The sequence below is a fragment of the Micropterus salmoides genome, unplaced genomic scaffold, assembly GCF_014851395.1.
Source record: "Micropterus salmoides isolate LMB-PRFRI ecotype aquatic unplaced genomic scaffold, ASM1485139v1 Ms_hic_scaffold_17, whole genome shotgun sequence".
Classification (NCBI taxonomy): domain Eukaryota; kingdom Metazoa; phylum Chordata; class Actinopteri; order Centrarchiformes; family Centrarchidae; genus Micropterus; species Micropterus salmoides.
Window position 1 is genome coordinate 21,512,477 of NW_024040817.1, and position 14,011 is coordinate 21,526,487.

At 42.4% G+C, this 14,011-nt stretch overlaps 2 protein-coding genes across 5 annotated transcripts in view; one reads left to right on the plus strand and one right to left on the minus strand.

The window, feature by feature from the left end:
- Positions 1–608: 608 nt before the first annotated feature.
- sgce (sarcoglycan, epsilon) lies at positions 609–10,995 on the minus strand. 3 transcript variants are annotated; one of them, XM_038724503.1, is made up of 12 exons: positions 10,819–10,995; positions 6,467–6,589; positions 6,024–6,181; positions 5,469–5,541; positions 4,483–4,681; positions 3,730–3,892; positions 3,334–3,548; positions 2,827–2,853; positions 2,128–2,316; positions 1,664–1,707; positions 1,149–1,186; positions 609–1,017 (listed from the first exon to the last, which is right to left on the minus strand). In XM_038724503.1, exons 1-12 carry the CDS (start codon positions 10,865–10,867, stop codon positions 967–969), a joined length of 1,329 nt encoding a protein of 442 aa, XP_038580431.1. In that variant the 5' UTR covers positions 10,868–10,995; the 3' UTR covers positions 609–966. The 3 variants fall into 3 exon arrangements, with proteins under 3 accessions (XP_038580431.1, XP_038580429.1, XP_038580430.1); XM_038724501.1 differs by lacking the exons at positions 2,827–2,853; positions 10,819–10,995 and adding an exon at positions 9,708–9,726; XM_038724502.1 differs by lacking the exons at positions 1,149–1,186; positions 10,819–10,995.
- ppp1r9a (protein phosphatase 1, regulatory subunit 9A) overlaps positions 8,687–14,011 on the plus strand; it is a gene marked incomplete at its 3' end in the record, with an annotated part of 36,606 nt that continues 31,281 nt past the window's right edge. The window contains 1 exon segment of one of the 2 annotated variants that reach the window (XM_038724499.1): positions 8,687–9,353. 2 annotated transcript variants of the gene reach the window in all.

The following is a 14,011-nucleotide window of genomic DNA, read 5'->3' on the forward strand; positions in this document are numbered from 1 at the left end:
ATCCAAGCTGTATTGCATATGAATTTTTAGTTTTTAGCCTATTTCATCTACTATGTGGTAGCAAAAGATTGCAGTGTCAGTCGTTTTCTACACATTTACGTAGCTTCTCTGTGAAAGAAAATTGTGGGTCCACATGGAAAATACATTTTTCCTACCCAGTGGAACAATTTGTCTACAGCTTTCGAGGTTTCTCTTGTGATTTATTTGAAGATGTGCTGTTCTTGTTGTGTTCTCAAACTGATTTGTAATTTCTGTAACCAGTCATCACCTCATTGTATAGATGAGAATGGCATTTCCGTGTTTCCTGAAGTTTACTACAATACGTTTTCTCGTCTATGACTGATCAACAGCTATAAATTTGGTAATTGTTTCAGGCCTTAATAGATCTTTTTGGTCGTGTAAAAGCAACAACTATTTATACCCCTGTGCAGGGCCTCTTTGAAATATGTTACATGTACATTTTTTTGTGATGTCTTAAAAATGTGAACTGTATCCATATTATTTATAAATGCCTTTATTCTGTTGTACATTGGTAATAATACCTTCATAAAATGTGCTGTTTCTAGTATTTTGTTTATTTTTGAAACAGAGGCAGTTAACGGAAAAAATCTTTTCAAAAGAATTTATTGGTATCATGTGACCATTACATATAATTGATAACACATGACAACTAAAACATAATGTAAAACTCCCTTTTTCTTCTAAGAAGTCCATTGTGCAAAGCAAGTAGAAATACAAACATTGTAGATTTAACATTTACACAAATATTAAAACATTTTCTATTGTATTTGTATCGTAAGCTAAGCTCTTTTGTTAACCTTTAACACACTCTTCAAAGTGTAAGTGCATATGGACGATAAATCTTTGTAAAGACACTTCTGAGGCATGCAGATTGGCACAAATGTTATTTCAAAAACAAAGATATAGATATGGAATCAAAGTCGGCTCCAACATCGGTGTCTCTGGTCACAAATTCAGTGCTTCGGCCACCTTTCTCTCCTCAGGAATACCATTTACCTAGAATAAATATGAAAAAATGATTCAAAACTTAATTGCCAACTACTCACATTGATACATTCTGTTATTTTCAGAAATAACAACTCGCATTTTATCTCTTCATTAACACATAAATGGGCTGCAGCACCTACCTCCAGCCTTCGAAAAGTTGACATGACATAATTATCTCCTTTTGTTAGCAGTGAACAGAGAGAGCAGCGGGTTAGTGCTGGAACTGTCATGCAGTTGAACACCATGCACACAGGAGGGCGCTTGCACACCGACACCACAAATGCAGTGACTGAGACGGTGCTAGACAAGAGGTAAAGCTCTGGTGCCTGATTTCTAGTGGCGCCATAGCACAATGATTTGCTATCTGTAATCTGTATCCAATTAAATAAAGTCTGCATGCTTGTATTTTTAACAGTGATGCAGAAGGGAGATACACTGAGGTTGTGAGCAACATCCTACTTAATGTAGGCAGATCACCCACCACAATCACTAGTCAAAGCTTAAATGCTGCTCCGACATCTACTGCTGTGACTAAAGCCTGTAGAATCATCTGTTGTTGTAATATATTTATTAAAAGTCACATCACATAGTACACATGCAGATATATTAAGGCAGATCACCGGACTACTATCTAAAGGTTAAAGGAAATACTAACCAGATGGTCGTTGCTGTGGTATCGTAATCTGGTTTTGCAGATTCCTGAAAGTATAAATCATGATATGGTAAACAGACATTCACATACATTACAATAGCCTTTAGTACCATGTGAAAGCATGCTGTACTTATACTAGCAAATTGTTCAGAGTTTCAAGCCCATTAGGAAACTCATGGGACAGTTTGAACCTCTTAAGCTCCAGTCGTATTTTCCAAAGGCCTGACTTGCTTGCTGCAGCATTAGCTGTAAACATGGAATCATTACAAGGACTGAAAACAAGATAAAACGATAATGCTTTAGTTTCCATACTCCCCCATAATGACTCCTATGGGCCATTCATGTGCATGCCTGCTAATGAGCACGGGTGCACAAATGTGCGTGAGGATGTCTGTGTTTTCATCCGCATGCTGTGCTACCGCAAGTGCACGTCCCCTCCATCCAAATTAAATCGCCTTTCAACTCACGTCTGTGTCTGCATGAGGGGCATACTGGTGGTCTCATAGTTGTCGGGGTGGATGGGCGGCACCACCTCGCCGCTGACTGGGTTGAAGACAGGCAGGGTGGAGAGGGGCCAAGAGATCTCCCGGTTCTTAGACATGCTCCGCAGCTCCTTGCTGGATTTCTGTATGGAGCTGTGGTGAACCAGCTGGATGCTGGAGAGGGGACAGGCAGCGACGTTAACATGCTTGCTTGCATTGTTGCCGTGGCTGGTGGTGTTAATTTGTCTCATCCTGTGTGTAATGCTTTATTTACTGAAACACATCTAAAATATTTGAATGTGCAATCCATTCGTATCTGCTACAGTATGCTCGGTGTCGTGGAAATTACATTCCGCACTCAATTCATGCATGCACAACAGAAATATAACATCCACCCTTACCTATCGCTGTGACTTCGTCTGACTTAGATATGTTCTTAGTCTTCAAGATTAATGTACAATTTAAAGCTATTTGTTACTGCTACAGCATTAATTACCTAAATCTGGTCATTCAATTTTTGAGCAGCCCATTGGATGAATGGATGTAAACACACAGATGAGCGTATGCATGGTAATGAGAAAGCCGTCAATGACAACATAGATGACACAACTGCAAACCAAAGGGGGGGGAGGGGCAGAAACAGAACCAAAATAAGGGAAAACACAGGAGAGGTAAAACACTTACTCTGGTGTTTGCATGTTTCTTTTTTCCCTAGAAACAAAACAAAATGGCTGAATTAAATACTAATATTAACAGTTAAACAGACATCTACACACAAGTGAATGGACTGCTGGGTATAGACAGAGTGGAAGTGGTGATGGGACATGGAATACTGAGTGAACGAGGGGGCACGTCTCTCCCAGCCTGTAAATGATGGAGAACGATGAAAGGATTTCTCGTGGATGAATGGCTACCGATGCCGCGACTGTGTTTTAAAACATCAAGATGTACATGAACAAATTAACAAAATGCTGTCACAGATATTCATGGGGAACTCAGTGGATGGATGGTAATGACAAGCTGCAATTCCAATCCAAATTATTGCTCTTATCTAAATATCCTGCACTATCCACCCTATCTCCCATTTGGTTCTCATATAGACTTAAATTACAGTTTCTGGCCTATCCTCAAATGTTGGTTGGGCTGTGTGGTGCAATATTTGCATAAAAATTGAAGTCCAAGCACACTTACACCCCTTCCCGTCTGCAGCACATAGTGTAACCGAGGATGAAGAAGAGGACTAGTGCCACAGCGGAGGGAACAGCCAGTGTGATAAGGAAGTCTGAAAAGTAGTCCCGGCCCTTCAGAGACTCAGACGGAGGGTTGTATTCCCCAAATTCAGGTAGGATCCCGGTGCCTGGTTCTGGACGGGTAATGTATATCGGGACCACTTTGTTGATGTCAACCTAAAGAAATAAGTTTTGGTAAGTTTTAAGTTAATTCAGCATTTGGGAACGATACAGTAAACTGGAAAAGGTGTGTCAAAAACAGTGCTTATGTAGCACAAGCAAAATGTTTCGAGTCATCGGAAGGCTAGAAAGTACAGTCCATTTACCATTTACCAAATCTGTACAAGACAATCCTCACCAGAGAAATCTTACACCAATCAATGTGAAACTGAGCTCGGAACTTCTTGTCACAGCTGATGACAGGCTCCATCTCCTGACTGCAGCGCAGCTGGTTATGTGGGCTTTCCACCTCCCGCAGGCACGACGAGAAGGCAACATCAGCACCAACCATCACATACACTCTAGGGAGAGGTGGAGACAGTGAAATACAAAGCACGAGAGAAGAGAAGAGAAGAAGGAGCCCCATTTTACATGTTTATGCTGAGGCTTGTTATAGTCATAGCATTTCTCCTACACTGAGTGTTCTCCTAGATGCTTTCATCTTCCAAAACGTCAGCATGAATCATTGATGCACAACTTATGGCACTTCATGTGGGCTATTCCCCCCTGAACTAGACCAACCGACAGTGTCTGTCAGCGCTGATGGCCAAGTGTACTCATCTAATTCACAGCGAGCTGTGGATCCCCAAGGCCCCAATTAAATAAAATGTCAGCATGTGAGTGGGCTGACAATCCAAGCAATTTGTTTGACTGAGACAGGGTGAAGAGGTCACTCATGGAAAGAAATTGTAAGACTGTTAAACCTCATGCTTATTGTAGAGATGTTATGATTATACCTAAATTATAACACTTATCCTGCACAAACTCAATGCAAAGTGCTATAAAATGAGCCAGAAAAAGAAACTGGATCAACCTTCCCTCTGTATGAAAAGCACTCCTAGTATTTACAACTGCTGCTGTACAAATTCAGCCAAACCTTCAAAATCCTCACCCTTCCTTGAGGTTGTTGATGGGCAGGGGCACCCGGCCGCCACGGTCCAGCGCCGAGGTGATGTTGATGGCATTGAGGTGCTCAGGCTGCCATACATTCTTCACTGCTCCCAGGAAGTCCCCGAGCACCTCACTGGCCAGCATCTCCTCCACATTCATGTTTTTTATGTAAAATTCTGCCTGGTAGGGCAGAGGGAACTCTGTTCATAGGGATGAAGAGGTGAGAGTCAGAGGGAAATGTGAAAAGGGTGATTGGCAGTAAGATGAGGGGACAGCTACAGTGGTGTTCTGCTGACTAAGACGTCATTAATACTTTATTAGTACTGCATAGCTGACAGTGATTTCGCCAGTCTGTCCAGCAGACGCTTGTGTGTCTGCTCCACTCTGTTATGACTTGGCCTCCTTCTGGGGCCAGATGGCAGATGACATCACAGCATAGGGAGAGTGATGTCACGTTAGCGCTGTGAACATCTGCTGAGCGTTCAACCAACTCAGTTCATACTGTACTGCATGTACTGTGACAGGTCAACAAGCCACAGTGCAAAAATACAGATGCGCAGATATGAGGTGTTGGCACAAAGATGGAAAGTAACGCCTTCATTCATTCAAACTTCATAACCGTGTCATACTGTACCAATACAGGACTCTATGTTTACAGAAGTCTCAACATATCATACTGATTTATGACAACCTGTGATGCTTGATGCTTCATGAAAGGTGAGTGCCTATAACAAGTAAGACATCTTTTAGTTTATCTGTAGACTAAATGATTCAGACTGTTAGATAGAGTTTGATAATTGTTAATAATTGTTTATATGCATGGTTAGATCAATACAATATGTCTTTAGAAGTGATTGATAAGTCTTCATTGACAAAAGTAATCAAAGGCATCGTTTTCTCTTCAAGTACTGAATGTGCCCTCAGGGTTTAATCAGTTGACACAGTCTGATCTGTTGTTTGCTCTAAGCTCTCACACTGGCACCTTACCTTCTGTGCCCATGATGTTTATGTTTAAGTTGCGCCGTGCCGTCTCAAAAGTACGTCTGTTATAGGCAGTAATCTGCAACACACAGGGGTGAAAGTTTAAGCCCAGATCAGTGCAGCTTATATGGCAGCAGCCCTCTGGACAAGGCTGAGCTAGATACAGTATGCAGACTCTGTACCAACTGAGACACCATATAGAGGCACATAGTGCACGCTGGGAACGCTAAGCCTTTTGGGAAAAGAATTTCTACAGTAGCTTATGGGGGACAAAGAAAGCATAAAAAGACATAATGGAATTTGTCTGAAAGCTCAGAGCGAAACGTTGCACTTTACTACAACTAAATGCATACAAATCAAGGCTCTATTACCTGTATGTGTGCCTTGGCTTTCCTTTCAAATGACTGAAAATGACCGATTCTTCTTATTTAATGCTTTCATTTTGTTCAACACTTTTAGCACAAAAGCAGACTTTCTTTTCCTTCCCTTAACACATTAAACAGAAGCACAAATGCCTTCATCTTCCTTCTCTTTCACTTTGAAAGTGGTCCAAACACCCACCTCTATGACGGTGGCCTTGCCGACATGCTCTGCAGTTGGGGAGCCATAGAGCACGCCGTCGCTGTGCGGAGTCCTCTGGATGTAGCGCAGCCAGCCCGGTCTGTCAGGGTAGCCCATCAGGTTGGTACTGAAAGTGATCGGGTCATTGCTGGCATCACCTGTAGGCAGAGCTGTTTAGTAAGGGGTGACCCAATGATTTGTCATGGGTCAGAACCAATTCAGTAATGCACATTTAGACCCATTAGCTGAATTGTGGACGTGTTGCCAACAGCAGCTAAGCAATTTCTTCTAGTGAAATATGATGAATGGAGAATGCACTACTGCATTTATACAATGTGCCAACAATGGCCGGTCCAAATGTTTTAGTGATTTAGATAATCAAATATTTCAACACTATTAACCACTACAACAAACTGCAGAAAATGGGTAGGGGAGTGTTATACCTGACTTTGGATAGGGGGGAAACTCTCCTTTGAAGTGCTCTCTCTCCAGAACATGGACGAACAGCACTCCCGCAGATGGGTAGACGTTATGGACTGCATGCGATCTCGACAAGATGGTGACCACTGAAATGCAGATTTTAAACCAAAAGGAAATTAGTTCCTGAAAGCAGAACATTGGCTGTTCTTTTCTGTTTTATTCATCATTAATGACCTGCCAGCAGCGCTAATTAGAAAAGAAGAGGAGGCGTTAATACGGGGGAAAACAAATGAAGCAAACATTTGGGTTAAAAGTACTTGCTTACCTACTTCACACTTCATATACTGCTCACAATGATAGATTTGTCTACTCTTCTTGCCTGCCTTCTGCATTCTCATGAAGGTAAATGCATTTATTCACAAAAGGATGCAGTGCTGAAACAGCAAAGCGTGAAGACAAAAATTAAAATTATTAGCTGCCAGCAAGACTATGATTTTGTAAATCGGAAGAGCAAGCTGCTAAACCACAACAATGAATTACCTCGGCAAGGAGCCGAGGTGCTGTGAATAAAAGCAGCAGTAATGAGAGTCATTCAGACTGTACAGAGTTGTTTTCATGCCCTCCTCCAACTCTAGCTCCATTATACTGTGTGTTTAACCCCACTCCACCTCAAACACAAACATTTAGCCTTTATTTGTGAAAAGCATCGGTAGTAAAATGGCAACCCCTTCACAAAAGTTTACACAATGTGAGACTGGAGGTGATTTGCCCAGCTTTCTCTTGCTCAATTGTCTTCTTCCAACCGCTCAGCATTTTGCGCAGCGTTTTTCTCTCCTCTCTCCCTCAGTTGGTGGGCACTCCATTTTTAATCTCCATGGGAGACTGGGTGTACAAGGAAGAAGAGGAGGAGGAAGGGGAAGAGAAAGAGCACAAGAGGTGGCGGTAGGGGGGATTGGAGATCTGTGCTATGAAGTGCAACAGAAAGAGAGTTTTCGCCTGCAGACACATAACTCCACACACATTAAGCAGCTATGGGAATGCACGGAAAAGCTGTGTGTGTGCCTTCCCGCTAGCAAAATGTCACCAATTTCCATGACTATTTATCTCCTGCTTCATCATAGGCATCGGCATCAAACCAACATGTTCCACATCACTTTCATCAGCATTATGACATGCAGCGGGGCTCTACTACTGAACTGTAAGCCCTCTCCTTCAACAGAAGCTGATTTCCAAGGAGAGTCTCAGCTGAAGAGAGTAATATAGCTGGATTTACATTTTAATCCGTGTCCATGAAAGAAGAAGTAAGTATGTGATCTAGGTTGTTAAGTGTTATCTATTACCTGGTCTCACAAAGGGGCTATAGAAGATTAGGTGGCACAGTACGCTGCACATTATTATGGAAGTCCACATCTACAAGGTGGAATTGCCTCTCAGTGCACTGCTAGAAGTGTAAAGTTTTAAAATAATCCCATATGTGTGTTAAACTGGGCTACATCTGTGGCCCCAGACAGAGATGCTGAACTGGCCATATGTCCAATGTCCCCGAGGGCTCTATCACACCTAGATAGAATCAATAGCATTTAGCGGCCACTAAACGTGGTGTTACTTATAGAAACCTGAGGTTATTCCCGCCACATCTCTTTCCAAGGACAGATTGGAGGAACCAACTGAGCATGACTAATCCACGATATAGCTCTCCTTGCTGCTACTATTGCACCCGTGACATTAGGATCTAGGTTATTCAGAGACCAAGAATAAAATCTTATTCAGTTTGAGCACACCAGCGGCGCCCTCGGTGACGACTCGAGTCGATCTGCAATTCCCACTATGAATGCGCACACTCGGATTCTATTACCCCACCCATTGGGCCTCATCAATTCTTAACCACACAAAGGACCACAGTCTCACACTCCCGGTCAAGGTCGAGCACTGGCTATTCTGTTATGCTCAGAGACCAACTAGACGTGGTGTAAACATTTGTGACATGAGACAGGCAGGACATACAAGCAACCCCAGATGGTCCGGTCTCGCCTGATGGGCTGAGGAATAGGAAATGACCTATGGGATTTGAAATGTGTTTTAGCATATCAACATTAAAGCGTTGATTCAGCAACAAACAGTTAGGCCCTAGCACACACCCCGGCAGCCTTTTCTGTTAGCCAGTCTAGCTTACAGGTTCCCATTGGACTGTGTTTCACCCTCACCTCTGCATGCAGTCACTTCCATTTAGAGAGCAGCCAGGGTAAGTAAAGATCACTGACTAAGCTACACTGCTAATAGCATCAGATCTCCTTATTCGTGGCAGGCAGATTTTCTGCCAGGCTTTCTCGAGATGATGGACTACAGCGCTCCTACTGTACATAATACATCACTAATTAAAAGTGAACACTAAACTGTCCACTAAGGACTAACCTGTTGGCTCCTGCTGTAGGACAAGCGTAGAGACAGACAAGTGTCCATGCTGGTGCTAATACACACAACAAAGCTACATTTTCCACAAGGATTTTCTATACACTGCTCATAGGGATGCCTTAGTTAAAAATGCCTTTGGCAACATAGAGTGAATAAACCACCCGTGTCCCTCTAATGGCCCTAGCTACCTGAGGCAGAGACAAGGGAGGGATGTCCTTTAGCCTAGATCTGTTGAATCAGCTTTGTCTGTGCATGTCGCCTGGGTCAGGAGGACTGCATGTGCTTCTCTGGTGTTAAGCGGGGAAGCACAGACAACAAGGATTGCTACTGTTAAGGGCAGAGGCTTTCGTATACTGCCTGTGATGCGTTTGAGCGTTGTCGTTCTAAACACAGACCTGGAAGTGAAACTAACTGTTGTCACAACAAGCAGAAGGCAATGGCTAAGGACAAGAGTGAGCATGAAACAGCCAGTTCAATCTTCTAGCGCTCTATAAAAAGGTAAGTAACTGATTTGTCTGAAACGATTGATGAGAAGTTCTGTGTCATTTACAGTGTTGAATCAGTGTGGTAAGGTACCAGCATCACGTTAACCAGGAGAAACAGACGGTTGTCTCATAGTTAATGATTTAGAAGAAATTCTACTTCTAAGCAAGGACAAGGTTTAGGTAAAATTGAAAATCATTAAACTGCTGTTATAACAAAAAGTAAGTGGGCCAAGTTTGTGGGACAGCAGACAACTGAAAACAATGATGCCAGTATTAATGGGGAACCAGTTGAGCATGTAACTGTGTTATGACAGGGGGGAGGGGACGGCTCAACACATGAAGTGCACCACTGCACACACCCACTCACCATCTCTGTACAGGGCTGTTCTCCCCTTCAAGCCCAGGGATCGCTCCATACGGACATTTCTCTCATGTAAAGCGGTGTCTTTGGCATAGGCATGCGCAACGTAAACTATTGGGTCAATGAATAAAAGCATGAATGGAACAAGTCTTTCAAGGGGGCACACATTCGGTTTGTTGCCCATTAATTAGGTACACCAGGATCAAACTAATACAGTCTGATGCAATAGCCGTGCAATACATTCTTTCTTTATTAAGGTTATAATGTTTACTTTTTTTTTGTTTTAGCACTTTTAGCAAGTTCAGATTGACTTTTTTTTATGACAAAATTAATGATCTATTTAACAATCAAGAGTATAACTGACAGATTAACTGCTAAATAAAGTAAACAAGGTGTTAGTGGTACCCATAGATAAAAGCAAATCCATTTTTGCTTGCTGAGATGTGAGCCTTTCAGTCTTGCTGCATTTTTAAGGTTCATAGTGGGCTTTAAGTGCCTTAAAAAATGGAGCAATACAACCTTCATGAAGGGATTTACTGGTGGGCTGTTGAATTAGTTTTTAGCATTAGTTTTAGCTGGACCTAATAAGCTGGCAACTGAGAAAACATATTTTGCCTACAAGTAATGTGTGCACCAGTGATAAGCCGCTGTAACAAACAGGATGCTGTCACTGTGTAGACTTCACATAATGAAGCAGTGTATTAATCTCATCTATTCCCTACATGTACAAGCTACTCAATTAGGCATTCATAACACACCTGGTCTACATATAATATGCTATTTCCCCAAAGGTAATTAAAGCTGTATGAGTGACAAGAAACTAACTAGCAAGACAACGTAACTTAACGTTTATATTCCTCGTTTGAGAAGTAACGTTAAGGTACTGTACAAAACACATTTTTTTTGACGTTTAATGTTTAGGCACCCGTATAACGGTATCGCTTTCTTTCATTAGCCATTTTTCCACGTCTCCTCCTCAGCCTCTTGGAAAAAATGAGCGGAGCAGCGAAACAGCAGCAGGCTAATAACTAGCTACGTAGCTAACTAGCATGGACCCTGCATCAAAGGCAAACCAGAGAAAAATCCCCTGATATTTCCGAGTTTAATCGATACGTACCCGTGCCAAGCCATACCGCAACAGCTGCAGCGGACATGGTGCATATCATCTAGGTAAATCTCTCATGAAAAAGGATGTTTTATCTAATCGCCACCCGGTTTGACAGCCATAATAATGAGCATTCTGCTGCATTCCTTCCTCCGCCTCCTTTCCTCACTGGAGACAGCACGACTTCTCATTGGCTGAACATCTGGATGGAAAAAGATGGTTGTCTAGTAAAAATCCCAAAAGTGCCAAAACATGATGTGAGTCAGGAGCGCCACGCCTTCAGGAAATCTTTCTGCGGGATGTTCAAGTTAAACGGGAATTATAATGTATATCCAATCGAAGGAGTGGCTTCTGCCTTTTTGCTAACCTGCCTCCTTGTGATCCAGGACAGCATGTGGGTGTGGTGTAATTCACTAGGTCGTTCATTTAAGCATTTTCATTCGTGTTTTGGTTAATTCCACGGTTTACTGCTGGCTTCTTTGATTGCTTTTTGATCCATTAGCTTGATGATATCTTGATAATGGAGGTCCAGGACTTGTGAAGACAGACACGTCCTCTTGAACATACACAAATGCTCATCATCACTAGACCGGGGCTTGACCTCCGCAGCCCAGCTGCAAGAGGGCACAGGCATGTTTGAGAAGTCTGCTCCAATCTGTCCAGGCACCATGCAGAGACAGTCCTAGCTGACAGATGGTCATGTTTTAGCCTCTTGGCTCCAAGGCAGGCCTGCCAAAGGGCTGTGGGGCCCTCAATTCATCCCTCATGCCCCCTTGATGTCAGCCACCACTAATAGAGCACTGATCCCGCAGAAAAGGATCCTAATTCTGGCTAACATGCTGACGGTGGTCACTGAATGATTTTTGTTTGATGAATTCATGTTTGAAACTGGATTCATGGCTTCCTCTGTGGTGATATACACGACGCCATCCATCCTCTGTGCTCTGCAGTGCGAGTCTGCTCCGTTCTCTCACCCTCCCTTTTATCCCCTTATGATTATTTTTAGGTTGCTTAGCAACATCTTCACATAGACAGTGTTTGGACTTGGTATGAATATATCACAACAATCATTATAGGGCAATGCATGCGGTAAGATGCACAAGGAAGACTGGGAAAACAGCATTTCTGTCTTGGCAAGAGGCTAAGATAGTGGCCAAATGTGTGTGATGTAACATGATGTGTACTGATTTGGATTGATCACTGTACAATTCTGTTTCAGCTGAATGCACACTGTAATTGCCCTGCGTTTTGCTTGCTTAGATCAATTAGGTGGGAGTGGTGATGGACCAGTGGATAACACACATACCTTTGGTGTGAAAGACCCGGGTTCAAATCCACTGTGAGAACACCAATGTGTCCCTGAGCAAGACACTTAACCCCTAGCTAGCAACCTCTGACATATATAGCAATTGTAAGTCGCTTTGGATAAAAGCATCAGCTAAATAAATAAAGATAAAGACTGTAACTCATGTGGGTCTGTTTCTTTCTAGTACACCAGATAGACTTTAAATGGCAAAGACACCCTTTCATGTAACATTTCACTCTCTAAATTCAAGATGCTGGCACTGAAAAATTTTAAGGGTTGTAGGCTACTTTAAGTAAAAATAGAACAGCAGCTGCCTACCATATAAAAAAACAACATACTGTATGTAAACCACCTCTGCTTTAAGTCAGTTCAGCATGGACTGAAATTGTTACATAATAATGTTAATTGCATATTTTGGCAGATAGGATTAAAATAAATGAGATTTACATTATGAGATTTGAGAAAGTGACAAGTGAAATCAAGTCCTAAATATCTCAATGTATGCAGCATATGCATGGTTTAATCTCTTATGATTAAACATTCATTTATAACTTGTAATTTGTACTAACAAAATACATGTGGAAGCAACAATGTCATGTATTTCAACACAACAAAATCAGTTATATAACTCTGTGTGGTAATAATCACACATTCTGATGTTGACAAAGCTTCCTTTCTAGTGCTTTATCACATGTATTCAGTCCCATGCTTTAGGCAGTTGACTCTGTTGACTCATGTGTGACCCAGCCAGCTTGAATATATGAGACTGTTACAATAATAATGCCCACACATTAATAGGAGAAAGAGACTGCAAACTCTGGAAAACATAGTATTTTTTAAAAAAGTGCATTTAGCCATGTTGAGTGTGTGAGATAGAGTTTGATGTGTTCAGTTGCCAACTTTATTATTCATTTCTTTTCATTATATTAGACTAAATAGAGTCTCCTTAAAGCATTTCTGGCCCCACATGGAGGAAATAGTAGGCCTAAATGTTGTAGGCCTAATCAATTAGCATTTTTTCCTCTCATGGACAGACCTTCAATGAGTGAATTAACAGTGAAATCACACTTTACCTTAGAATTTTCCTGCCACACTCACCCCCCCCAAAACACATTCAGCCCCCCTGGTGGTACTCACTCCACATTTTCAGAAACCCTGAACACACAGCCTGAGTGGTCTTTGACCTTACTAACCCCACCCAAACCCCATATATGAACAATAAGCAGCGAGTAAAGTTCCAGTTGCCGTGTGCTGGTATTTATGCCAGACTGCAGCTCGCTGAAACCCCCTCCGCTCGCGGCAGATTATCGGACCAAACCATTTCAGCAGTTCAGGTTTCAACACCTGTCACATGAGGCTTTACGTTTGCAAATCGCCCGATATCGTTACAGCTAAGTAGTGTTTCTTTTACAGTAGCGCAGACGTATATCGGATGCTGCCGTCCTGCAAATGCTGCCACAGTGCAGCTCTCAGTGAGAGGAGCTGCCAAATCGCACCGACACCCCTGTAGTGCGACTGGCAGCATCACCCACTTGCCTGCAATGGCGTTGAAGCGGCTCTAGTGTGTCCAGACGTTTCTGTAGTGGCGAATCTGCCCGGGACGATTTACGAGTGTGGGATAGAAATGTTTTTTTCCCCCCCCGAAAGGTTTTGCAACGAGAGCATCCATATTTTTGCACGAGTTTACCTTCTGGATTACAGTGTATTTACATCACGCGTCAATCGAAGCCCGTGCCATGAATGTAAGTCTGACTCTTTTGTTTTTGTAACATTGAAGCAACATCGCGGTGCTTTGTGGTTAACAGTTAACTCACTCATTTGGTAGTCATAGTGAGAAGGGTTAGTCGTTTATATTTTTAGCCCTTGCATAAGTCTGCGCAGGAGGCAAAATGCGAATAA

What these genes read in the sequence shown, in the direction of transcription:
- sgce (XM_038724503.1), bottom strand. Translation starts at nt 10,867, where the DNA reads ATGATATGCACCATGTCCGCTGCAGCTGTTGCGGTATGGCTTGGCACG. An exon ending in TGCTGCAGACGGGAAGGGGT is followed by an intron (nt 2,854 to 3,333) that starts GTAAGTGTGCTT and finishes TTTTGTTTCTAG; the next exon opens with GGAAAAAAGAAACATGCAAA. An exon ending in ACCACAGCAACGACCATCTG is followed by an intron (nt 1,187 to 1,663) that starts GTTAGTATTTCC and finishes TGCTAACAAAAG; the next exon opens with GAGATAATTATGTCATGTCA.